General features: G+C 39.8%; 2 protein-coding genes across 9 annotated transcripts in view; both read right to left on the bottom strand.

Annotated features, from left to right (window-relative positions):
* The window catches only part of LOC136854668 (uncharacterized), a 36443-nt gene extending 12366 nt beyond the window's left edge, over positions 1-24077 (bottom strand). For 2 of the 8 annotated variants that reach the window (XM_067131297.1, XM_067131265.1), the window contains exons 1-3: positions 23952-24077; positions 3639-3760; positions 1539-1669 (exon numbers count right to left, since the gene is read on the bottom strand). The gene's annotated coding sequence lies outside the window, so the exon portion shown is untranslated. Of the gene's footprint in view, positions 1-1538; positions 1670-2397; positions 2536-3638; positions 3761-23951 lie in introns of all 8 variants that reach the window. The other 6 variants (XM_067131305.1, XM_067131279.1, XM_067131273.1 and 3 more) reach the window with 5 other exon arrangements.
* A 2923-nt stretch (positions 24078-27000) lies between these two features.
* Positions 27001-27480, bottom strand: LOC136850996 (protein mothers against dpp-like). Its single transcript, XM_067124972.1, has one exon. It carries the CDS (start codon positions 27478-27480, stop codon positions 27001-27003), a length of 480 nt encoding a protein of 159 aa, XP_066981073.1.
* Between the last annotated feature and the right edge of the window lie 502 nt (positions 27481-27982).

The following is a 27982-nucleotide window of genomic DNA, read 5'->3' as shown; positions in this document are numbered from 1 at the left end:
CTATCCCTTTCAAGCTTAGAAACATATCGGTAGTAATCCATCCACTCTTTCTCTGATAAACCAAAACATTCATCACATCTGTCCTTTAACTCGCAATTTTTACCTCTACAATTTACACAAACAGAGTGGGGATCCAACGCGGCTTTAGCAAGCCGGGTTTTACACCCCCTAACACACATTCTCACACTCGAAGCAGAGTCAGACATCTTGGAAAGAGAAAAAATCGTAAGAAAAATCCAAAGCGAGCAAAGGTCAAAATCAACAATATCTAACAAATCCAGAAAATCCAAAGCAAATCAAAAAAACAAGCGAAAGCCAAAGCCAAAGTGTACTTCACCAAAACTCTGTGAAAAAACACGGGCCAAACGAGCGAAATTCTTAACGATGCAACCGGTATGGCGGCAGGGAAGATCTGAGGAACAGTTGGAATGGTTCAAGGTACCTGGGTAGAGGGCGCACTAGTGGTACACCTGACTACCCATCGGCGATTGCCGCGAGTTTTGAAATTCTGCCGCGTGTCAGGGACTTAAGCTATATATATAACTACCAGGTAAGTCAGATGTTTAAAAAGAGCCAGTCAAAAGAATAAAAACATGAAAAATGAAAATGAAAAAAACCAAAAAAGTTATATCAACAAAAGGTGGTCAGTAGAAACTGCTGAAAGTTGAACACAAAAGCAACAAAAGTAGTATGCAGAGTGATAGAGAAGGATTGTAAGGAGAGACATGGTGGTAGAATGAAGACATAAAATGGGCAATGGAAGATAGGAAAAACCTCCAGTTCTGGTGAAGGACTTACAGGAAAGATGATAAACAGATCTATACAAGGGAAACAAAGAGGGAGGCTATACAGCAGGTGAATAGGGACATTTGAAATCAGAATCTCAACACAGCAGGAGAAGAGAAAATATTCAGATGGTAAAGATGTAAAATGGGTAAAATACATACAAGATGAAGATGGGGAAATTTGATCTGAAGAAAAAAAGATATTGGAATGATGGAGGTAGTGTTTAAAACACCTGAATGAAGAAAATGAGCATGAACTGGAGGATATGAGCACAACAGAGGGACCATAATGTTACATCGGCCCCATGGATGATGAAAAATAAAGCCCAAGGACTATCTGCAATAACAAGTAACTTAATAAAAGCATGAGCTTGCTAAAATATAATAATGAAAACCTAATAAAGGAATAAATAGGACCAGAAGAGTGGGGAAGAGAGCCTTAGTATAATGGTAAATAATGTGGAAATCATACAGGATTTTACTACTTGAGAATGCTAAGTAAAGACTGAAAAATGTGCTGGGAGAAAGATTGAAAACAATTCTTATGATCAACAGCTCTTAGTTTGGTTTCATGCCAGAGGCTGACAACAGAAGCAGTCTTTATAATGGCACAAATACATGGAATGTAATACACAAAGAGAAAGATATTTTACCAATAATGTGTTTTAAAATGGCATTTGATAGAGTAAAAAGCTAAATAATCAAATGTGCATTTCAAAGACAGAGGGTGCCAGAAAGATTCTGGCTAGTTACCTTTAGTTACCTTACTCTAACACAACACCAGATCTAGAGTGAAGGCAGTGGCAAGTGTATCAGAACCGGCTACAGAATAATGATCCCCTGGAAGTTGCTTTATGTAGACGGCTTAATGCTAGTTGAAGAATCTGAGGAAAAGTTAGCAGAGAGATTTAAAAGGTGGGAAAGTGGAATAGATATGAATGAAAATCAATATACACAAAATAAAACTTATAAGACTGGCAGAGAAGCAGAGGTAAAAAGTACAATACTGTAAATAAAAAAAACCACATCATGGTTTTGAGAATGATATAGGGAGAACTCAGAACTATGTACCAAATGTAACAAATGGTGGTCAGAATTGCAAAACTATATGGATTACAAGATTTTCAGTAAGTGAAACACATTACAAGACAAATGGGAGAGAGTGGGGAGTTGCAGACACTGCTGTGACAGATGGGGACACACTGGAATGTGGAGCCAGATTTGAGAGAACAGTGGCTAAGAAAGCAGCGGCAGCATAAACAGAAAAAGATAGCTCTATTACTGAGAAATAAAAATCTTCCATTAATAGAGTGAAAAAACTTACAAAGAGTACATAAGACAGCAGAAACTGAGAACTGACAAGGAAAATGGGGAAGATTTTGAAAAGATTTTGAACAGATGCAACCAAAGGCTGTCAAGATCCGTGGCCGAAGGAGTGGAAAGACTGTAAAACAAATGATGGATTTGTGGAGATGTGGTACCGAGAGGCTGGAAAAATACTGAAATCTGGACACGTCATAAGAAGGGCTGAGAAACAGTTGGTCAAAAAAGTAGTACACATGGAAGTACCTGAATGAGGACCCGTATTAAGAACCAAACAAATTCTTCTCACCTGTCTCCTCCTATTCTTCATTCTCCTTCCCTTCCTATATCTCCATATCACCTTCTTCTTCCACCTTAGCTTTTTTTCTTTCTTCTCTTCCTCTGAATCTTTCTCTCTTCCTCTGAATCTTTCTCCTCCTTTTCTTCTCTGATAAGGAAGTAAATTTCAATCTATTTCTTTAAATACCCTGATTATCTATAGAGAACAGATGCTACTTTTTATGATGTTTTTGTGGTTATAACTGTAAAGCATGCTTTTACCATCCCCAGGCCTATTCCGTACATTAAATCTCATCTATTTATGTAGGAACTTTGTAAATGATATTCTGCATTTTGAATTACTGCATTAGCATGAGTAAATCTGACAGGGAACAAGTGGCCCTCTTCAAACTGAGGTACTAAATAGGTTTCTCTAGCCCCTCAATTGGTAACTCTAGCTATGCCATTGGATTATGGTGACTAGAGAGGCAACAGGAGAATGTACAATCCAGGAAGTGACCATGTGGATGCAGTGGGAAAGTGTAGGAGTGAACTCAGAACGTATGGAATGTAACAGATGGTGTCCAATGGAATGCTACAGACTACAAAATATAAAGTGGAATAAGGGATTTTCAGTGGCCAAGACAAGTGAGTGGATAACTATGTTAATATGGAAGAACTGGTCTTAGAAGAGGTAGAACATTTCTATTACTTTACAGACATACCAGGCTGTGAAGTAAATACGGAGAGGCTAGTAAAAAATTTCACTGCAGCCTGAATAAAAGTGGAAGAGTCAAATGGAGCAGAAACATGGACACTTGAAAATGAAAGTTTTTAAGTAGTGTGACTACAAAATGCTAAGATTCATTCTAAAGTGTGGTGAGAAGATCATATTAAAAATGAGGAAGTTGCAGAAAGATGTGCGTGGTGTTCAGTGCCTAAAAATCAGAGCCAGAGCTACAAGACTGAGATGGTCTAGACAAGAAATGAGGTGTATGAAGAACAGTTAACCAGACAAATATTAAATATATCAGTAAAAGTATGAATAGCCACCAAGAGAGCTCTCCAAGATCATGGAGAAATGATAAACATGAAAACCCAAACCAGATGGAAATTCAAACATGAAGTACATTTGACATACAATGCAGAGGACCCATTTCACAAGTACTGTATCCCCACAATGTGAAAATCGCACTAGTTGTTGATGACTGTTGTCCATTACATTTTTCTCTGTACAAATGTAATAATCTCTTCAAACTCCTTGTGTCTCACCTCCTATTAAATGTTTCCATACACACTGGTCAACTCTTCAATGGTGGGATCCCTGCTGCTGCTTAACAGATCACATGTTCTCTTGGTGGTTCCGCAGGAGTACCGTCAATCAGCAATATTATCTGCAAATAATATCATGAAAAGTTTACCCCCATCACATAATTTCTCAATTTAAACAACTCACAACAGACTATAGCAGCTATTTGGAATAAAAAATTTTAAAATTGTGTATGACAAATTATGCAGTCATGTTGTAAAGTTATATGACAAACATAATTGCTAAAATACACTGGACTTTTGCAAACATAGGTAAAGAAAAGTAGAATGATGACAAAGAAAAACTGGGTTTGCTGTGACCAAAATTTTTTAATTATACAGTTAAAAAATTACATTTTTATGATAAAATAAAGTTTTATATATACTTACCAAGTAATTACATTGCTATAAGTTTCACTCACTCGGCAGCTAAAATTTTTGAAATTTGTGGGTTGCACTATTTTGTTTTGGGTAGGTGACTAGACCCCGCCCACTTTCAGGGAAAGAGAGGAACTAGCAAAAGAGCTTCAATTTGTTTATGTCCTTACGTTCATGAGAGGGGAGGAGGGCGGGCTCCAATCATGTAATTACTTGGTAAGTATATAAAAAACCTTATCATAAAAATGTCATTTTTATGTAACTTACCAAGTAATTACATTGCTGATTCCCACAATGACAGGAGGTGGGATGCATGTGCATATCTACCACAAAACATTAGGAATGGTAATGAATTTGAGAACAGAAAAAATTGCTAGCATTAATATAATGTGTGTTGTTTTCTTACCTGATAAGAAAGCTACTGCAGGAAGACACTGCCTCTGGTTGGTGCTCATCTTATCGTATAGTGGCGCGGCGGTATAGCCGTGGGTCACCTACTATTTCAGTGGATACCGTACTTTGCAGCAAAGGACAATTCTGATTGCTAACAAAGATTAAAATGTTGCCCCTGCCATGGGTGCAATACAGAAAATACAACCAAAAAAGACGTCACCTTAACCACAAAAAGATTAAAACCACCACCCAACCATAACAGAACTGGAGGGTACTCTGGGTACACAGTATCCCCAGGCTCTCCCCTAAAAAACTCAACACCCTTATTTCAAGGCAAAGAAACAAAAGGAAGGAATGCTTCCTACGCTTCCTCCCCCAACACACCGCCAGCCACCGAAAACAGACCCAATGTACTGCAATTGTCATATATTGTCTCAATCTCCTTTAAATAATGTGATGCAAACACAGACTTGCACTTCCAAAAAGTAGCTTGTAATATAGAATGCCAATGAAGTGGCTAAAGCTCTTATCTCATGAGCTTCCAGCATCATCTCCAATCAAGGAATGAGCTTCCAACATGAGGTCTCTGAGGAAGAATGCCAGGGCATTCTTTGACAGTGGACGTGAGGGTTCTTAACCAAGCACCATAAGGCACTAGACCGTCCAAGCACTCCCTCTGTTCTGTGAAGGTAATACTTCAGAGCCCTCACAGGACACAAACCCCTCTCTTTTTCACCTGGACCTAGAACTTCTGACAAACTTTTAATGATAAAAGAACGAGGCCAAGACTTAGACAGTGACTCATTTTTGGCTAGAAAGCCCAAGGAAAAGGAGCAGACAGCATTTCCTTGGGAGAAGCCCAATCTTCTATCTACAGTGTGGGTCTCACTAACCCATTTTGCTGTTGCCAAGGCTACTAGAAAAAGGGTCTTTCTAGTCAAGTGCCTTAACGAAATTGAGTGCATGGGCTCAAATCGAGGGCCAGACAGCCATTTAAGAACCACATCTAGGTTCCAAGGTACTACTGCTACCTCCTTCTTTCTCATGGTGTCACACAATCTAATGAGATCCAACAAGTCCTGATTAGAGGAAAGATCCACTCCCCTGTGTCGGAAGACAGAGCTTAACATAGCCCACTAACTCTTGATAGTCGAAGTAGATAGGCTCCTATCGGTTTTCAGATACGGCAGAAAATACACTATATTTCCACTACAGATGTCTTAGAAGACGAAATTTTGTGCCTTCTGCACCATGCTCGAAATATCGCCCACTTAGCCTGATGTACTCTGTCAGAGGACTGCCATCTGAACTTGGCAATAGCTTGTGAAGCTGATCTTGAAAACCCTTTCTTTCTAAGGAATTTCCTGATAGTTTGTATCCTGTCAGGGCCAGAGTACACAACCCCTGATGAAACTGCCAGAAGTGGGACTGTTTGAGTAGATGAGGTTTCTGAGGTAGCAGTCTTGGAAAGTCTGCCAGAAGGTCAAGAAGGTTTGGAAACCTCCTTTGTTGGCAAAAACAGAGCTACTAATATCACTGACACATTCTGATGAACTTGAAATTTGTTTTTTACCTGCCTCACCATATTAAGAGGTGGGAAGGCATAGAGGTGCTTGTCCGACCAGTCCTGAAAAGTTAAGTATACCTTAGTTTAACCAGACCACTGAGCTGATTAACAGCTCTCCTAGGACTGGCCTGAAGGATTAGACTTATTTTACGTGGTTAACAACCAACTGGTTACCTAGCAACAGGACCTACAGCTTATTGTGGGATCCGAACCACATTATACCGAGAAATGAATTTCTGTCACCAGAAATAAATTCCTCTAATTCTTCGCTGGCCGGCTGGAGACTTAAACTCGGGCCCAGCAGAGTGTTAGCCAAGAACTCTACCGACTCATCCAACGAGGAACTACCCATGGCATCTGTTGCCCATGCCAACGGATCTGGGACTGGCAAACAAAACAGCGAAAGGTTCCTGGAAGTAGCAAACAGATCTAAGAAAAGGTTCCTGGAAGTAGCGAACAGATCTAAGGTTGGTGTCCCCCACAACTTCCATAGATCCAAGCATACCTGAGGATTAAGGGTCCACTCCATGGGTAACACCTGCTTCTGACGGCTCAATTCATCCGCCAGAACTTTGGCCTTCCCTTGAATGAAATGTGTCAGAAGTTTGGTGTGATTGTGGGTCGCCCAAAGAAGAAGTTCTCTTGCCATTTCATAAAGGGAGAACGAGTGCATTCCCCCTTGATTCTTGATTTATGACAGGGCAGTTGTGCTGTACGAATGGACTACAACTGTCTTGTTGCACATTTCTGACTTGAAAAACTGCAGACCTAGATGGACCACTTTCAGCTCTTTGGCATTTACATGCCAATTCCTTTGCTCTGGGGACCATGTCCCGGAGACTTCCTTGCTCCCTAGCAAACTAGATCCGACGTGTCTGAGTAGAAGTCTAGGTTGGGGCTCAGAGGAAGGAGGGACTTCCCTTCCGACAATCTTTCTTCTAAGCTCCACCAGAGCAGGTCTTCCTTTATCTCATGGGTCACGTGGAACACGAATGTTTCTGGTTGAATCTTCCTGTCCCAGCTGATCCTTAAGGAAAACTGTAGCAGTCTCATATAAAGTCTGCCTAGGAGAATGAACTGTTCTACGGATGATAACATCCCCAGAAGGCTCATCCATTCGTTGGCGGAGCAGTGATCGAAAAGAAGAAACTTGTTCACTGTCCTCAGACAAGACTCTACTCTTTTCGGGGATGGAGAAACCCAAAAACTCCTTGAGTCTATCATCATCCCTAAATAGAGAATCCATTGAGAAGGATTCAGCTGGGATTTCTGTAAGTTGATCATCAAGCCCAGATCCTGGGCCAAGAGAAGGGTCCTTTGAAGGTCCTCTGAACACTTTTCCCTCGATTGGGCCTGAAGGAGCCAATTGTCTAGTTAGAGGGAGATCTTGATTCCCATCAGATGGAGCCATTTCGTGAGAGAAGGGAGAATTCTGGTAAAAACTTGCAGTGCCGTCAAGAGACCGAAGCACAGGGCACAGAAATGGAACACCCTGTTCCCGTATACAAACCTTAAAAATTTCCTTGAGTCTAGATGTATAGGGACATGGAAGTATGCATCCTGCATATATATGGATGTCATCCAGTCTCCCTGGCGAATGGTGACAGGATGGTTCGGTTTGTCTCCATCCTGAACTTTGTCTTCTGTACAAAGACATTCAGGGCGCTGACATCCAGGACGGGCCTCCAGCCGCCTGACACCTTGGGCACCACAAACAAAAGGTTGTAGAATCCTGGGGAGTAAACATTCTTGACTAATTCTATGCACATTCTTGACTAATTCTATCGTACCCTTCCTGAGCAGGGACAAAACTTCCTCTGAGAGGGCCAAAGACCTCTTTGAGCCTTCAGAGTAGGCTGTCAATACTACTGGCATGCTGACCAAAGGAGGCTTTTCTTTGAAAGGGATGGTGTAACCCTCCCTCAGGATGCTGACAATCCAAGGCTCTGCCCCTTTCTCTCTCCATCTCTCCCAGATGAGAAGGAGTCTGGCTCCTACTGGAATTCGGAGAATGTAGTTCTCACTTGTGGGAGGAAGTTCTTGTTGAAGGTTTCTTGATGGATATTGAGACGAACCTGCCACTAGATTGGGATCTAGAGTGAGATCTCTGCCTGCTGCCACGAAAGGGACGCATCTACAATTTTCAGTGGTGAGACTGTCCTGGAGGCAAGAATGGACGTCTCTTTAGGTCGCCTAGAGGACTGGGTTAAAAGATCCAGTGTGCTCTTCTTCTGAAGATCTGATGATATCTCCAGAACTGCGGCCTGTGGGAACAAATGGTGATGGTCCAGAGGGGAAAATAGAAGTGCTGACTTCTGCGAGGGAGTAACTCCCTTAGAGGTGTAAGAACACCACAGTTCCCTCTCCTTAAGAACTCCCATTGTATAATGGAAAGCCAACTCTTGGGAGCCATCCCTGATCCCTTTATCAATACATGAGAGTACCCCCAGCCAGTCAGATGCACTATCTGTATTGGAGGCCAAGTCTACACCTTTATGCTTGAAGACTGATCCCAGCATAGCTCTATAGCCCTTAATAGTCAATGGAGAGTGTCCTTTGGAAGTCTTGAGAAAGAGAAGGAAGTCCTCTGTTTGGCTTACAGTGGTTTTAGCAGACAAGATGTTATTGCTGCTGCACCACCTGCGAAAGATAGCCCACTTGGCCTGGTAGACTCGGCTGGTAGACTTACGTCTACATCTAGAAATAGCTTCCACAGCTTGCTTTGAAAAGCCCTTCGCTCTGACGAGTCTCTGAATAGTCTGAAGCCTGTCAGAGTTAGAGCAGATAGTCCTTGATGGAACTTCCAAAGATGAGGCTGTTGGAGAAGATGTGGACTTTGAGGCAGTAACCTTGGGAAGTCCACAAGAAGCTTGAGAAGGTCAGAGAACCATTCTTTGGGAGGCCAAAAGGGCGCCATCAGGGTCATCGATACATTTCTGTGACTCCTCAATTTGTTGAGAACCCCCCACCCCCAACCCCCACCATGTTGAATGGCAGAGAGGTGCAGAGGTCCAGGTTCGACCAGTCTATCAGCATTGTGTCTGTTGTCCATGCCTGAGGATCCAGGACTGGCAAACAAAATAGAGGAAGACAGTAATTCTTCAATGTGGCGAACAGGTCCACTGGTAGCCTGCCCCACAACTTCCAGAGGCTGTCGCAGACACTGGAGTGCAAGGTCCACTTTGTCGGAAGGACCTAGCCCCGTTGATTTAATCCATCTGGTGAGACGTTCATCTTCCTGTGGATGAATCTGGTGATAAGTCTGACCTGATTCTGATCTGCTAAAATTAGCAGCTCCTTTGCTCTCTGACAAAGGGAGAACAAGTGGGTTCCGTCCTGATTCTTGATACAGGACAGAGCCGTGGTGTTGTCGGAATGCACCACCATGGTTCTGTTTGCTACTTCTTTTGCAAAGTGCTTCAGGCCAAGGTGAATGGCAAATACAGTAAAGCCACCATATTCATGGGGAATGCATACCACAACCCCCCACGAATAGCTAAAATCCGTGAATACTTAAAACCCTTCTAAAAACACTTAGAACTGCCTATTTTGATAGTTCAAAAAAAAAAAAACTCTAAAAATGCTTATACAGGTATTATCTTACGATGGGGGTTAGGTTCCAAAAAACCCATAGTTTGTTGGAAAAAATGTATCTCGAATATAGCCTAGCCTACACTAGGGTATTCAGTACCATGTACTGTATACATTTTATGGTAGCCTAGCCCACACTATAAAGTATACTTTATACATTGGCCTATACGGTATAGTAATTATTAATATCAGCTAATTCTGGACGTTCATGCAGATTGACTTATGATAATTCAGTACAAAGAGAAATTGAATAACAAACAAGAATTAGCTTAGCCTACGGTATGGTACATCGTATCCATACAGTATATGACAGCCTAGCCTACATTATACTGTACTCTATACAGTATTCATATATTAATATCGTATTATACAAACATCAACATAACGAATATGCATCTTTTCCATGGATCTTTTAAATTGTTATGCTTTACTTCACTGTATCCAATAATACTGTATATACAGTAATACCCTGAACTTGCGCAATTCGAGTTTCGTGAATTCACAGACACACAAACTTTTCATTGGAACCTAACTAATTATCATATACAAGTTTTTCACAGACATGCGAACATTTGCAAATACTGTACTGAGAAACCCTGCAAAAGTGTTTATGTTTAATTCTTTATGTAATTTATAAGTTTTCCAGCTTTAATGTGTAAATTAAATAACATTACTGAGATGAGAGAATTTTTATGGTACATGTATATGTTTATTTGTTTTGTATGATAAATAAAGTTTTTACCTAATAATAGGTACTAATTTTCAAATATCAATAAGATTAAATAATAATAATAATAATAATAATAATAATAATAATAATAATAATAATAATAATAACAATAATAATATAACTGTAATTACAAAATTCGTATGTGATACGTATTTTAAACAAACAAATACTTTTCCCTCATCTTCTGTAAGAAGCTTGAAGGCAAAAGTTGTCAGACATGTCACTTTAACATGACAAGAAGGGGTAGTGTTGCTGATTAGTGGTCAAAGGTTTCTTGTAATTCTCTCTCTCTCTCTCTCTCTCTCTCTCTCTCTCTCTCTCTCTCTCTCTCTCTCTCTCTCTCTCTCTCTCTCTCTCTCTCTCTCTGTGTCCATAATAATTCATAAAAAATTTCACTCTCTTAAGTAAGGACAACTGTCAGATCTTAAAAACTATTGAGGCTAGAGGGCTGCAAATTGGTACGTTGATCATCCACCATCCAATCATCAAACATACCAAACTGCAGCCCTCTAGCCTCCGTGGTTTTTATTTTATTTAAGGTTAAAGTTAGTCATCCCTCCCCGTCTCTCTCTCGTTCATAGTTAGCGCAACCTACTTATTACTGTTTCTCTGTATGTCTTTAACTGTACAGTAGATAATTTTAAATTGATCTGATTTTACCTGTACTGTTTACAAACTGTAAATGCACCGTTCTATAACATAGAGCATTTCAGAACAAAGAGAAAGAGACAGAATAAAGAAGTTTTTAAAAACGAGGTTGATAAGACTTCTAAAAATAGATCGGTGGAATGAGAGGAGAGAGAAACAGTCTACTAATCTTCACACTCCTATATTCTTATGTTAACCATTTATTTCTTTTTTTAAGGGTAATGTATTAAGCTAACTTTTAAATGAAATTACAGTAACTTTAATTTCACTTAAAAGTTAGTTTAATACTGAATTTCCATCTTTTGATATCTAACATAAGAGTGACTTTCTCTCTCTCTCTCTCCCTGCCTCAGTAATAATTCATAAATAATTCAACTTGATATTTCAAGTAAGGACAATATCTCTATCTCTCTCTCTCTCTCTTGTGTTATTCTCTCAGTCTCTGTAATAAATGATAAATAATTTCACTCTCTTAAGTAAGGACAACCCTTATCTCTCTCTCTCTCTCTCTCTCTCTCTCTCTCTCTCTCTCTCTCTCTCTCTCTCTCTCTCTCTCTCTCTCTCTCTCTCTCTCTCTCTCTCACAGTTAGCACTCACACATTTTACAACTTATTATTTCTCTGTACGTCTTTACCTGTACAGTAGATAGTTTAAATTAAGCTAACTGTTAAATGAAATTAGAGTAACTTTAATTTCATTTAAAAGTTAGTTTAATACTGGACTTCCAACTTTTGATATCTAACATAAGAATAACTTCTCGCTCTCTCTCTCTCTCTCCCTCATGTTGTTCGCTCTTTCTCCGTAATAATTCATAAATAATTTAACTTGATATTTCAAGTAAGGACAATATCTCTCTCTCTCTCTCTCTCTCTCTCTCTCTCTCTCTCTCTCTCTCTCTCTCTCTCTCTCTCTCTCTCTCTCTCTCATGTTATTCGCTGTCTCCGTAATAACAGATACATATTTCACTCTCTTAAGTAAGGACAACCTCTCTCTCTCTCTCTCTCTCTCTCTCTCTCTCTCTCTCTCTCTCTCTCTCTCTCTCTCTCTTTTGTTCATGGTTAGCGCTCACACATTTTTACAACTTATTATTTCTCTGTACTCTTTACCTGTACAGTAGATAGTTTAAATTGATCTAATTTTACCTGTACCGTCTACAAAGTGTAAATGCGCTAGTGTGGCAAATATGTTCTAAAATATAGTTACAATAACTAATAGTTGTATTAGTCAAAATAAAAAACACTGTTTGTTCATGAAAAAGCATTTCAGAACAAAGAGAAAGAGATGCAGAATAAAGAAGTTATTAAAAAGAGGTTGAGGAGACTTCTAAAAATAGGTAAAGAAAGGTCAGTCAGAAGGGGAGAGTGACTGAAATTCTCTTCCAACTCTATTTTTACGTCAACCATTTATTTCTTTTTTTAAGGGTAATTTATTAAGCTAACTTTTAAATGAAATTACAGTAACTTTAATTTCATTAAAAGTTAACTTAATAATTTTGGAGCAAGATTAGGGTCATATTTAGTGTTTAAACTTTAGAAATAAGCATTTATTAGCATTTTTATAGACCATGCCAAACTTACGTGAAAATTCACTTTGCACAAGGGGTTCTGGACCCTAACCTCGCGTAAGTTCGGGGTATGGCTGTATTCTTATATTGTTTTTGTACTATCAATTGCGATCATAGCGATCAATGTTTTGGTTTGGAAATCCATTACGCGGTAAGTTTACTTCGCCGTTGCTTCTAGTTAGTGTAAATGAATCTCTAGATATATAACTTAAATATGTCTCGTTGTGAAATTAATTTAGCTATTTTTTTCTTTAATAGATGACGTTGGCTGTTTGGGGACACGTTTGTTTCGTGTAAAAAAAATCAAGATTCCATTTGCTACTTTCACTTGATTTCATCATAATACAAGCTTTACGTATTTATCTTTTATCGGCATGAAAACAGCAGTAATATGTGCTCTTTCATGCCCAGTAGTTTTGATTAAAAAACTTTCTCTCCAATTTTATTTATAGTACAGTTCCATCCATGTTGCTGATGCATGATAATTTATAGTCATTAGCAGCTTGAACATTGTTTTCTCAGCTTCAGCTACAACTTGCATGCTTAAATTTAGCAGTATATTTCCTTGCCAATCTTTTATCCATAGCAAATAAGGGTACTGTATAATGTAAAAATATATCAGTCCTATTCTACTTAACATCATTTGTAACATAACTACGGTAACTGTTAATTGCCGTACAAAGGTTGAAATAGAAAGCAAAACAGCTGTTGTTATCCGATTCGGTTATCAGCAAAACAACAGTTTCTCATTCGGTTGTTTACGGCTGTATGCATTTACACAAGAATATAACATTACTAACAATACTTTTATCATTCTCTTTTACTTTTTTTAACTAGAATATGGGATAAAGAGATGGAGGAAAAGAAGTGGGTCTATTGCAATTTGATCTCTCTCTTGCTACCTGATTATGCTCTGCTGCCTGCGCCAGCGGGAAATTTAAAAATATTTTCTAAATATTGTCGTATCGGTATAATTGCTTAGCCCATCACAAAATCGAATTATTGTAAGGCGAATTATCGTAACTCAAGCACTACCTGGGTACTAGAGTATTTTAATAGTTTTATCACAGAAAGTGCATTTAGTCAAGAAAATTATATGAAAATACAATAACTAGTGAATATTTCTCAGTGACAAATACCGCGAATGGGCGAATTTTCCACGAATATTGTGTATATACATTCCATAGAGAAATCCGCGAGTCGGTGAGTCAGTGAATCATGAGAGCGCGAATACAGGGGGGGGGGGTTTATGAGTGCTGGGAAAGGGAACAGGTTGTAAAGCTGAATGACTCGGATTAGGAGACACGACAGAAATTACAGGAACATCAGATGAAGATTTAGAAGAATGCTGACTAGCTAAAGATTTGTCACTCCTAGCATTGGCTTTCCTAATTCTGTCTTTTTCCAATCCTCCACTGTATGGTCCCAGTCAACGTATTCAGCACAAGTAAGATCTATTGGGCACACTTGGCCCTTACTACTAGCACACACAGAATGTAAATCGTATTTGGCAGAAGTCAATCTTGTACTGCAGTCTTTGCTGCAATAACGAGTGCTCAAAGTACTAGCATCAGACACTGTCAAAGTAAGCGACAACAAAGTCCAAACAAGAGTCAGAATTTGGTAAACTGTCCAAATTAAACCAACCTGACTAAATAAATGACGAAAGGCAATCAAAAGAATCCAAAATACTCCACCAATCTTCTTGGGAAAATAACTAGTAAAGCCTATGAAAATCCAAATTACTATAGCTGCTGCTCACAACCTTCGTCAAAAGCCAGCAAAAATAAATTGAACTTTCTTGCTATGTTGTTCCTCTTCTTACCCGAAAGTGGGCGGGGCTAGCTACTTACACCAAAATAAACAAAAGAATCACTACTGCGAATTTTTAAATTTTTGCTGCTGGTTATTAGAAATTATTAGCTGTGTAATTACTTGGTAAGTTACTTACAGTATATAAAAATAAAGCATTTCAAAATTTCAACAGTATCCAGTGATAACAAAGATATGCAATTTACAGCATTTTTTTATAGCCTAACCCATCAAAAGTGGCCTAGTATTAACTTACCAAAGCCTAAACAGCATGCCTATGTCTAACTAAACTACTACAGATAATATCCTAAACTATGAGCCTTGGATTGGTGTACAATGATACAGCAATAGTCTAATTATTGTTCCCTACAACTTGAGTGACTTTGGGACTGGATAATGTAAAATGAAGGCATAGGCTTAGTATAAGTTAAGGTTAGGCTACGCTCAATCAGTTAGTTTAGTTTTTTATATCCAGGTATTGTAAAAATGACAAACATCTATTTTAATGAATTTATAGCTGTTTCTTCTTGAAGGAAATTGCTGCAGATGCTCACTAACAGTTTACCATTTCTTTTTTAGCCCTTCTTACTCCAGAATGGCATCTTCAACACTGCTGAGACATCAGAGGATAATTGCACATGCTTGATGTGACTTTCTATCAAAGATGAAATGTTATAGCATAGTTGAAACTATGAATTATCCTGAATATCAAAAATGACATTTTTATAATAAAATAAAGTTTAATATATACTTACCAAATAATTACATAGCCATAGTTTCTACTTTACGCGGCAGCTCAAAATTCAAAATTTGCGGTAGCGCTCTTTTGTTTTGGGTGTAGGTATAATGCCCCGCCCATTTTCGGGGAAGAATAGGTACAACGTAGCTAAAGAGCTCAGTTTGTTTATGCTCTATGTCCATGAGAGTGGAGGAGGGAGGGCTCTGATCATGTAATTATTTGTTAAGTATATATAAAACTTTATTTTATTAATAAAAATCACAATTTTTTAAAGTAAATTGTATTTTTCCTAACTATACTGGATAAAATTAACCTACACCACCATAAAATTTTAACCAAAACCATAAAATATTGATTGGTGACACTCGCAACTCAGTGTTCACCAGACTTCCCAAGAAGTGCAACTATCCTTATTCAAGGAGAGCGGATAGAGGAAAAAGAAGGCAATCCTCCTATCCTTCATCCCCCAGTACCATGCCAGCCGAGAAGAACATACAAAAAGTACTGCATTTTTTGTATACCATTTCAGTATCCTTTAGGTAGAGCATGGCAAACACTGACTTGCACCTCCAATATGTTGTTTGCAAGATTGAACAGAGAGACAGATTACGTCTGAAAGCCAAGGACATTGCCACTACTCTTATTTCATGAGCCTTTACTTTACATAAGGGTGGTAAATCATCTTGAATTCCTGAATGTGCTTCCGAAATCACGGATCTTAAAAAGAATGTTAATGCATTCTTGGACAAAGGATGGCTGGGGTCTTTCACAGAACACCAACGATTTGAGGCAGAACCTCTAAGGCTTTTGGTTCTTTCAAGGTATACTCTCAAGGTTCTTACAGGACAGAGGGCTTTCTCTTGATTGGATGGACCGAGTACTTCGGACAGGCTCTTGATTGAAAAGGAATGAGGCCAAGGGTTAGTCGGGTCCTCATTCTCGACCAAAAACTCCAAATTCAGCGAGTATATAGCGTTGCCTTGGGAAAAGCCTACCCTTTTATCGATGGCATGTAGCTCACTAGCTTTCCTGGCTGTAGCTAGTGCCATCAAGAGTAAGGTCTTCTTTGTCAGATTCCTAAGTGACGATGATTCCCAAGGTTCAAACGGAGGTCCTGACAGCCATTAAAGGACCACGTCCAAGTTCCAAGCGACTTCCGAAGGTTTTGCTTGCTTACTAGTATTAAAATGCTTCATTAAATCATTGGTTTGAAGACAGGTCTACACCTCTATATTTAAATACAGTACTAAACTAAACATCACTCTGTAACCCTTGATGGTAGATGTTGCAAGTCCTTTCGAGGTTCTAAGATGTAACAGAAAATCTGCGATCAGGGCTACAAATGTCTGAGAAGAGGAGATATTTTGCTCCCGGCACCACTTCAAAAAAACTGTCCACTTGGCTTGGTAGACTGCAGCAGAAGATAGTTGCCTACACTTAGCAATAGCCTCTACAGCCTTCCTTGAAAATCCTTTCGCTCTGACAAGCTCCATGACAGTCTGAAGCCTGTTAGAGTGAGAGTGGATAACCCTCGATGGAATCAGTGAAAGTGTGGCTGTTTGAGAAGATTTCTTTTGGGAAGTCTGTCAGAGGACTTAGGAGATGGGGGAACCACTCTCTGTGTGGCCAAAAGGGAGAGACTAAGGTCATCGACACATTGGTGTGTGTGTTGAACTTCTTCAATACGTCCCTCACCACGCTGAAGGGAGGGAAGGCGTAAAGGCGGAGATCGGACCAGTCCTGCAGCATGGCATCCGTCGTCCAAGCTTGTGGATCCAGAGCCATGAACAATACAGAGGAAGACAATGGTACCTCGACATCGCAAACAGGTCTATCGACTGCCTTTCCCCATGGCTTCCACAGGTTGGTGCACACCTGTGGATTGAGTGTCCACTCCATCGGTAGAGCCTGTTTGCCACAACTCAATTCATCTGCCAGGACGTTCATTCTCCCCTGAATGAAGCGGGTCACCAATTGGGTCTCATTGCTTCGTGCCCATAGAAGAAATTCCTTGGTCGCTTCGTAGAGCGAAAAAGAATGAGTCCCTCCTTGGTTCTTGATATAAGCCAGGGCAGTCATGCTGTATGAATGGACCACCACTGTCTTGTTGAAGGTCTATGTTGCAAATGTTGAAGGGCAAGATGAATCGCCTTTAATTCTTTTACACTGATGTGGAGGTTTCTTTCAGTTGGAGACCACTTTCCTGAAACCTCCATACCGTTGAGAAGGGCTCCCCAGCCCAGATCCGAAGCGCCTAAGTATAACATTAGGTAGGGGCTCATTGGAGCCAGAGATTGTCCTGCCGCAAATCTGTCCTTCACTAGCTACCACCAAAGGTCCTCTTTGATCTGGGGAGTGATGTTGAAGACGAACGAATCCGGGAACGACTTCCTTTGCCAATTGGCCTTGAGGTAAAATTGCAGTACTCTTGTGCATAGCCTGCCTAATGGAACAAACTTCTCTATGGAAGAGAGGGTTCCCAGGAGACTCATCCATTTGTTGGCTGAGCAGGAGGGGCAAGTTACGAAGTCTTGGACTTTTCTGAGACAATTTAGGATCCTTTGTTGGGACAGAAAAGCCTGAAAAATCAGAGAATCTATCACTATCCCCAAATATAGAATAGACTGAGTCGGGACTAGCTGAGACTTCTTGAAGTTTATTAAAAGACCTAGATCTTGAGCAAGACGAAGTGTTTTCTGCAGATCCTCCATGCACTGAGATCTCGAGGGGGAGCATAGGAGCCAGTCGTCCAGGTACAGATGTTTTTCCCCATGAGATGTAGCCATTTTGCTTGGAGAGCGAGTACCCCAGTGAAAACTTGAGGGGCCATGGGTAGTCCGAAGCACAGTACCTGAAACTGGAAGACTGTCCTGGAACATGAATCTCAGATACTGTACTTCCTGGAATCTGGGTGAAGTGAAACGTGGAAGTACACATCTTATATGATCGATCGTAACCATCCAGTCTCCCTGGTGGATGGCTGACAATACCGACTGACTTGTCTCCATTTTGAACTTCATTGTTTGAACGAAGAGGTTCAAGGCACTGACATCCAGGACAGGTCTCCATCTTCCCAATGATTTGGGAACCACAAAGAGGCGGTTGTAAAACCCTCTGTGTTTACATCTATGACTACTTCCACGGCTTTCTTCTCTATAGGGCTGACACTTCCCAAGATAGGGCTGAAAACCTCTCTGAGCCTACCGAGTGGGCTGTTAAGCTGATGGGAGAGGTTACTAAGTGAATTTTCTCCCTGAAAGGGATTGCATAGCCCTCTTTCAAGACCTTCAGCACCCACAGCTCCACAATCCTGTTCTTCCACTCAGTCCAGAAATGAAAAAATCTTGCTCCCACTGGAACACAGAGGACAGACGACTCACTTACGAGGTGCTGGCTTGTTAACATGTTTCTTGGCTGGTCTGGAAGTTCGGAGGTTGGCTCTAGGTCAGGACTGGAAATGACCTCTAGGACTTCGAAAGGCTTGTTGTTGCAGAGGCGACAACGTCCTCGCAGACGTGGTAGTTGCAGTGGCTCATGCAGGGAACCTAGGCCTTTTGGTGGATTGAGCGAGAGGGTCCTGCATCGATTTCTTCTGAAGCTCTACTGAAACATGTTCCAGGGTGTCCTGTGGGAATAAACTGTTCTTGTCCAGGGGGACATAAAGAAGAGAAGAACACTGAGATGGGGGTGACGCCCTTTGCCATAAACAAGCACCACAGGTCTCGTTTCTTAAGGACTCCTGTTGCAAAGATGGTTGCCAGCTCTAGTGCGCCATCTTTTACAGCTCTATCAGCACAAGCCAGAACTACCAGCCAATCCGATGCGAAGTTTTCTTGAAGAGTTGTACAGTCTTCTATTTTCTTAGCTAGAGCCCCAACCATCCAATTCAGAAAACTGAAGACTTCAAAGACTTTAAAGATGTCTTTAATTAGATGGCCAACTCCGAAGCAGTGAAGGAATTCTGGCCAAAGAGAAAGTGGAACGACACAAAGCATCTATGATATTGGAAAAGTCCCCTTGGGAGGAGGCAGAAACTCCCAAGGACAGAGCTTATCCAGTTGCATATGACAGATACTTCTGCCCTATCAAGTGAGAGGGCGGCGAACAGAAAACCGCTTTCCCAGCATCTCTCTTTTCTGCTAACCATGCATCCCTATGGGCATATGCTTTCTTTGAAGATGAAGAGAGAACCATACGTGGAAGTCTGGCAGTACCTGGAGGTTGTCGCATCAAGAAAGCCGACCCTGGAGACAAAGGTACGGCCGGAGAGAAGAACGAGGGGTAGCAGATCAGGAAATATCTGAGCAGCGCCGAGTAGTTCGATGTAGGTTTCTCCTCTTCTACTGGTTCCTCGACGAGGAAGCAGGTGATCCTGGAGGGTCCGTGTGCACTTGCACTACCAGGGAGCTGGCTCTTGAAGAAGACTCAAAACTTTGTCAAGTCTGAGCTGAAAGGGCGCCAACGAAGGATCTTGGGCAACTGAAGGAAATTCACCTGAAGAATCAGGTACTGGAAGCTCCCCTTGCGGGACCCTGTAGATGCTGGAAGTTGTGTGAACTTCAAGGGGAGTGCCCACAGACACTGGACGCATGGACACTGGGTGCCCACTCGCTGTCAGAGCAGATCCTGAGTCTTTCGAGGCCACTGCGCTCTTAGTGGACACTTGGCGCCCAAATGATGGGCGCTCGGCAATTTGACATTCAAACACAGAGTGATCATATACGGGATCTTCCAAGTCGGAATGATTGGATACTGGGCGCCCACGAATTGGAAAAGCAGACACTGAACGCTCATGCGATGGGCACTCGGACGAAGTGCACTCATACGATGGGCGCTCAAGGGATGAGAGCTCGGACATTAAACGATCTTCTAGTTGGCGCTTACACACAACACTATCAGACTCTGGGTGCTGGGACACTTTGCGCCGACGAACTGGGCTTGCAAACACTCTTTTGAGGTTGGAATGCACTTTCACCACTGAATGGGTGTGAGAATCTTTCACTGGCGACTCCCAAAAACCACACGATGGGAGAGGGCTACGTTCCCTCTCTAAAGCTCGCTTACGAGACGGGGGCAAATCTGTTTCCAAGGAAGCGCCCGGCATTTTCAATGGCCTAGAAACTTTTGTAAAATGACCACTGCGCTTCTTGGTTGTGGGAGGGTCTGAATCACTAGATGATAGGGCAAGTACATCCATTCGTATGCCTTTCCAATGGCGATCCTCCGCAGCCTGGGATTGGCGGACAACAGGCTTGGATGAGGTGATGACTGCTCGTGAGCAAACCCCACCGACCTCCCTTGGAATGCCAGTTTGCTTCCTCCCAGATGAGCAAAGGGAGTTTAGCAGGGACCTTGGTCTAGGAGCATCGGTGGGACGAACTGCACTCAACACTACACTGTTAAATTTGTCCATCGGGACCTTCACAGAATTCCCAACCTGGGAAACAGTATTCACAAGCAAATTACATTTTTGATCTACCCGTGCTTCTAGGTTGGCAATGGCATTGGATTCAGCAGAATGGGAGCTAGGTAACGGAAAGACAGGAAAAGCTGGAGGACTGGACATGGGAGAAAAGGCCGTCACAGGTGTTGAAGGGATAGGCAGAACAGCAATATCAACTCCTGGAGAATGCACGGTACTAGCGGAAGCCTTAGCTTGAGCCTTAGTTGTAGCTTTCCTCAGTCGGTCATGCTGTGATTTATCTAAGTGTGTCTGTAAGGTTTTCCACTTCCCCTTATCCCAGTCCTTACATTCCTCACAATTAAGCTCCGGAGAGCAAATTTGCTCCCTGAAAGAACTACATACGGTATGAGAGTCATATTCTGCAGAAGTGAGTCTAGTTTTGCAGCAATACCTAATGCTAGACAAACTAGAGTCAGGCATAACAAGTCTAAAGTTGAATCGGGAAGGTCACAATCGAAAAAATATTCCAGAATTCTAGCTAAGCTAAATAGCTGCGCTACCAAAAGCAAAGAGTACTTCACCAAAAGACGATCTCCAACATCCGATGAAAACAAATCAAGAGCTGCTAATAACCAGTGTTAAGTCATTAGCCGGCAGAAACGAATTGAGCTCTTTAACTACAGTGTACCTATTCTTCCCCGAAAGTGGGCGGGGCAGTATATCTACACCCAAAACAAAAGAGCACTACCATGAATTCTGCATTCTGAGCTGCTGCGTAAAGTAGAAACTATAGCTATGTAATTATTTGGTATGTTACTTATATAAAAACAGTAGACTATATCTGAATGTATGCAGACCCAAAACTCTTAAGACTATCATTCTTAGGAGGCATGAATTATTATTATTATATTTAGATGAATCCTATTCATATGGAACAAGCTCACAGGGGCCATTGACTTGAAATTCAAGCTTCCAAAGAATATGATGTTTATTTCAAAAAGTATACCTTAGTTTAACCAGACCACTGAGCTGATTAACAGCTCTCCTAGGGCTGGCCCGAAGGATTAGACTAAGAATTCACAGAAGATAATAGGAAATACAAAGGAGATCAATACCTAGATAAAAATGTAATCTTAAATATCAAACTTAACAGGGTTTTTCTGTATTTGGACGTGTTTAGAAAACAAAGATTACTTAGAAAACAATTTCAAATGTGTTACAAGGTATTTAAGTAAGCATATACTATTTTTTTATGAATTATGGCATCATAGGTCTGGTTAGCTTGGGGGGGAGGCTGTGGCTAGTGCATCCCTAGTCAGGTAGAACCCAGGGTCCCTAGGTTAGGTCAGGTAAGGTTAGGATGCATCCTTGTCTTTCACCAAAGGAATTACAGACTGGGTGGGTCAGGTACGACCCAGAATCCTGGACAAGGTTTGGTTACGGAGTTTTTGTATTCCCTAACCCCAGGGGAAAACTGAAGACTACTACTGTGGCCTAGTTCCCTCTATACTGGACCCACGACGAGAGACCTCTCTGGCGTGGCGTTTAAAGATCTGCCCTGTTGCCAATTTTACAAAACAACAACTTGACAGGTGCGTGACAGACCTTTGAATGTCTTCGAGACAAACCCTGGGGCTATAATTATAAGATTATAGGGGTTTTTTCATTTCCAGGTTTTTTAATCTCCTTCCTATTCTGCCCTGCTTAGGATTTGTCTTCAGTACATTTCTTCTCCACAGCCTATGCACGATAACATATCTTTCTTATTATTTGCAAAGATTTGCCGTTCTATGTATAGCCCATTTATAAATATTTAAAGATGGTGTCTATCCATAGCTGTGAGATGACCACGAATGACTTGTAAGTCAGTGTCAAGGTCACTCTACACTTCAGTCAGGCCAAAACTTTGTTCCCATATCATATTCAAGCAATATTCAGTCATTGTTTCCAATCAATTATTTTGTCAATTTTATATACAGTATATGTATATGTATATATATATATATATATATATATATATATATATATATATATATATATATATATATATATATATATATATATATATATATATATATATATATATAGTTATTATTGCAAAAACAACTTTTCTAAATACTGATAATTAATGTTAAAGAGGACATGAGAGATATCTTATTTACTTTGTAAAATGGTTAGGTGGCATATGATATTTTGTTCTTCCAACAAAGAGGGAGAGAGAGATCTGTTTGTATACGATTGTTTATTTTCTCACTCGTCCAACTTACCCAGTCTCATGCTTTATTTCATATATCCTTGCATAATAATTTATTCTTTACCTATGAAATTAAGAAATCAAGATAACTGTAGAAAGGGGAAATGCCTCCAAACATACTGTGACCACTGAAAGTGGCCCCTGGAGACAGTCTTAAGCTACTTATCCGTGGATTTAAACGCACGTGGAGCTGTTTGAAATATTGGCAACAGCACCAAAATGAAATGCCACGTTGACAGAAAATCTGATTCCGTTTCTTGTCATTGCATAAAAAAATGTTATCAATCGTAAACCTATGTAACTGACTTAGAATTCTGAGTAACGAAAAAGATATTTGATATCTGTAATGGGAGAAATGGTTGTTGTTAGAGACTTGGTAGATATGCGGAGATTAAACACACGTGGAGAGGACCCTAACAGCCCCACCCAAGAACTCATTTCATTTTGGTTTTAGTGGCCTGTAGTTGCCGACCAGAATATTTAGCACCTTTAGCTTATGATTTTGTTTATTTTTGTCTTTTGTTTAGCCTGTGTTAATGATATTTACCATGTTTCATTTATGCCTTTAGCCTACATTCATCCCCATGGGACTGGTACTAATCATGGCATCCATTTTTCATGTAAAATGAGCTACTGAACCAGAGGAGCATAGTAGTTGTCTTCAGTTTCAGCCCAAAATTTCCCAATTCCCCATTATGGTACCCCATTAGGATAGGCCTATAGTTAGACTATGGTGGGGTAGGCCTAGTAAGGGGTTAACCATCCATTTCTGGGGATAATACACGCCAAATTCGACATAATCACAACAACAGAGTAAAAGGAAAATCAAATTATACATCCGAACTTGATTACAGAATAGGCCTACCATCAATTTTAATGCTCAGCCTTAAGCCTACTGTTACAAAACTGTGTTTCTGTTGAAATCAATTATGCCAGTTTATTTAATAACCTAGGTCTAATTAAATTACTATACCGACCTAAGCGCGTTAATCAAAATCAAATGAACCGTATCAAGCTGGAGCACCTTAACAATGAGATGTAAACATAGGCCTAGCCTATTCGTATAGCAAAAACATATGGCTCCTACATAGGCCTATTTACCCTAAATAATTATATTAACATAACTTAGAACACATCTTTATCCTTAATAATAAATGTTCTCAATGTTCACAAAAGCTGACATGATAAAATATTTACCTTAGTCGAGCCGACAAGTCAACTCCACTTTAAGCTGTCAAATGATAAACATAAAAGTTTAAAACGTGGTTAAGTGTTTAACCGTAAAACAGAAACAGTTCTGGAGATGCGTTTCTTGTGGATATTTTTTAAGATTGTCGTCATTAAATATGCTTTTACGTCTAATGTCGAAGTAAAATTTCATTAATTTTATTAAAAATATATTATTTTGCTTATTTTATATCTTAAATGCCCGGTAATTATGATTATTCAGTACATCAGCACTGTTTTACCTGATGAGATAACATAGGACTACACTAAACAGTTCTCTATTCATACTGCAGAGTTAATTCCTTGTGTTTATTTCTATCAGTTCGTTAAATATATATGTCCCCTACACCAGTTTTATGAACAATTTATAGCCAAACTTTCCGTCAGGTTGTCTTCTTTCTTTTCAGCGATACTTAGTTACGGGAATACAACTGCATAATAATTATCATAACAAACAGTTTCTTCTTTTTTTCCTCCAATTCTACCAGGAAGGTCACTGAGAGTATCAGTCACTGAGGGATTTAACTTCATATTTGATGGGATTACACTAGTATTCTTTTGTTAGCTAAGTTTACGATCCACCTCTGTCCTTAAACACATGCAGGCCGTCATGTTTAGTTGGAGATTAGTCAAACCGTCCAAAAAGTGAAAAAATATGTAAGCTACTGAACAGCTCAGACACTAATATACAGTAATATATTTTGACTTTAAACTATAGTTATAGTGAAAGAGAAACGCAACCTAGTTTTAATGCAGGGTTTTACATGAACCTGAAAAGGGAGAGAGGGCGTCATGGGTTGTATTAGAACGATAAGAAAATGTCCATAATGTAAACGATGAGGAATAACATAAACCAACAAATTAATATTAACAACTTCCTTAACTATTTTTATATTTAATATCTTTTTTATATAAATTCTGGTATTTCCATACTCAAAACTTACTCGTTTGTCGTTCATTACATGCAAGGTTTTAAATCGGTGGTATTTCGTCTGCTTACCTTCAGTCATGATTTTATCTCATTCATTTTTATTTTCTCTATATCATTCATAACGATTTTTCCCAGTTAGTGCATTGAGCAGGACCCACAATTTTATCACCTTTTAAGTATCTACTCGTTCACGGCGAGAGGAATATCCATACTTACAAAATGAGGTCAAAACTTTGGTCAAAGTGAAAAGACTGTCTTGAAAACACCTAAATAACACCTACCAAAGTTTAAGCTTTCATGTGGATCGCAAATTGTATTGAGGAGTTATGTTTCGTTTCAATGGTCAGATACTCTAAGCAGATTTAATTGGGCACTAGATAACGTGAGTCTATTGCAAAGGTCATGGAACCTAGATCAAATTGACCGTATCTTTTTGGTTGCTATTTTCAAAAAGAATAGTCCTTATCCTTTACGGTTGGTAGGAACCTAACGAACTCTATTCCATTTGCCTGTATACAAGGGCTTTATGTACATTCTCTTAATATTTAATAATGACAGATATCGAAAACAAAAATAGGTTTATTATATGTTGAAACTTTAACTATGATTATTAACTGTTAGCATTAGACCTACGCACAGTGAACTATAAGCCTACTCAAAATTACAAAAAAAAAAAAAAATCCAGCATCACATCACAAAGATCTCAACAGTAATAAACACTCATTCATGGATACTCGTACACAAGATCATTAACGACAGTCTTAGCTCAATTACTCAGCAACATTAAAATGAACCACCGGTCTAGGTTCCATTAATACTTTCAGCACCTCGTTTTGATTTTTTTCCTAATTAATGATTAAAATAATTTTTGAAAATCTTTCAGAAGAAATCTGGTTACAAGATGAACTTGTATGACTGGTACCTGTGGGACATCAGCATTCTGTAGTCTGTGATGCAGATGATAATTTTTCTGAAAATGAAGTTGGATGCACCTTAGTTCTCGTCCAAGTACTTTTTCATGGTTTCCGGGTTCCATTTGTTTTAGTCAGAGGATAAAGATACACAGAGAATGTACGCGCGCGCGTGCGTGTGTGTGTGTTTTCGCAGAGTGTATTTTGATAGAGCTTGATTTCAGCCACTCATTTTCAGTGACGTGAAAAAAAAGTTAAGGGACAATATTGAACAATAAGAGCTATAGTGTTCACCACTCATATAAAATCCTTACAAAATTTTCTTAAAGCTTCCAACCCTCCCCCTAACCAACAAATATACAGTATTTAAAAACTGCCAAGAGAATCTAGTTTGTTTACAATGCTCACCGGAACTTGATAATTTTCCTTTGAAATAAGAGTATAATGTTACTTTCTTCTTATTACCATATTCAGCTTACAACAGTCGCTAGCTCAAGATGGGATGATACGATAAAATCATAGAAATATATATTTATACTACAAGCAGACTGAAAAGGCCTTTTGTTTAGATTCTACCAAAGACTTTGGGTGAAGTAAACACGTATGCAAAGAATTCTCTTATATTTTAATATAAAACAAGCACTGTGTTCACAGGCAGAGAAATGTTATCTCCCAAATATTAAGTTTCTCTTGAACATACATTTGTAATACAATCACTGTATGAAAACTCTTTAAATTTTCATTTCATAAAGTCTTAAGACAGCTATCACAAACAATGGTCATGCACAGGCACAGACACACAATCATAACAGCACTTTTTTGAAATCCTAAAAATACTTAATTCTTAAATAACAGCAAATAACCAATCTGTTTCTTTCTATTTTCTTTTTTGTTAAATCACGGCTCAGATTGACTTACACCAACACAGATTTTTTTTTTTAAAATAAGGTTGCCTTAACCTAAGAACCTTAGCAACAGTACACGTGGTTGATTTCATGCTTTTAACATCTAAACAAGCCAAGAGAATAATGAAATTAAGAGAAATTAATAAATCTTTCTGCCTTTTGTTTCCTCCAGTACAGTATCGTAGTTCAGTGGACTGGGTGACTGCTCAGTCTCCCTAATTATGGCTTATTTTGCAGCATTTTTCATCCCCATAACCAAATGCTACTTTTTGCTAGTCGACCTCACACTCCGGCCTTAAACTGAAGGAATCGTCAGGACTTTCGTCGACGCTTATCCCTTCCTCTTCAAACATCAGGATCTCGGGGACAGTAAGGCGGTAGTGGTATGGGTTGATGCAGACCTCGCCCTCTGCAGGCGTGCACTCTTCAAGAGGCTGCAGCTGTTTGGGATCACTCAAGTACGGCCAGCGAAATATCTTGCACGAGACGACGTGAAGAGGCCACCCTTGGCCTAGGATTCGAACGCAGCCTGAATGTCTCTGTGGAGTGACGATGCAATTGGACTGTAGCTTGGCATTTAAGTTGTTCGTTCTCACCAGCCTGAGCAAGGCTTCGGCAGTTGCCTTCGTCTTCACCAGGCTCTTGATACCATAAGTGGCCCAAGATTCGCTCACTTCGTCTTGGGTATAAGTCAGGAGTTCCCGTTTCACCGAAGAGAAACAGGAGGACAACGATGCTTGGAAACGTGACATTTTCTGAAGGATTTCTGAGTAACTCGGCAGGTTAATGGCACCAGCGCTCTACTATTAAGACGGCCAAATGAGGCTGACGGGCAGACGTTGACAGAAATAACTATCGAGGCAAATCGCACGTTTTACGAGTTTCTTGCTTTTTTGTGGACCCAACGATTCACTATACCAACAACTTAATCCAAAACTATCATTGGAAACTAGTTGTTCAGTTCCTCCAGTAGCTTGCTAAAAGACTGAATTTTCACATTAAATTAGCGAAGAAGAACTATCACTCTAACACAGTGGTTCTTAAACTTTTTTGCCTTGCGCCCCCCTCTGCATTACGTATAGATCCCACCCCCACCCCTGAAATTTTTGCCAAATATAAACTATAAACAATATGTTGCCTGTTTGCTTATATGAGTATATGGATGAATGGTAGATTTTTGTTTCACTGCTGTTAAATTTTTTATAAGTATGCACTGTATTATATTTCAATTCATAAATAAAATTTGAATTGGAA

This window comes from Macrobrachium rosenbergii, chromosome 3, assembly GCF_040412425.1.
Source record: "Macrobrachium rosenbergii isolate ZJJX-2024 chromosome 3, ASM4041242v1, whole genome shotgun sequence".
Taxonomy (NCBI): Eukaryota; Metazoa; Arthropoda; class Malacostraca; order Decapoda; family Palaemonidae; genus Macrobrachium; species Macrobrachium rosenbergii.
This window is presented reverse-complemented; position numbering and strand designations above follow the sequence as displayed.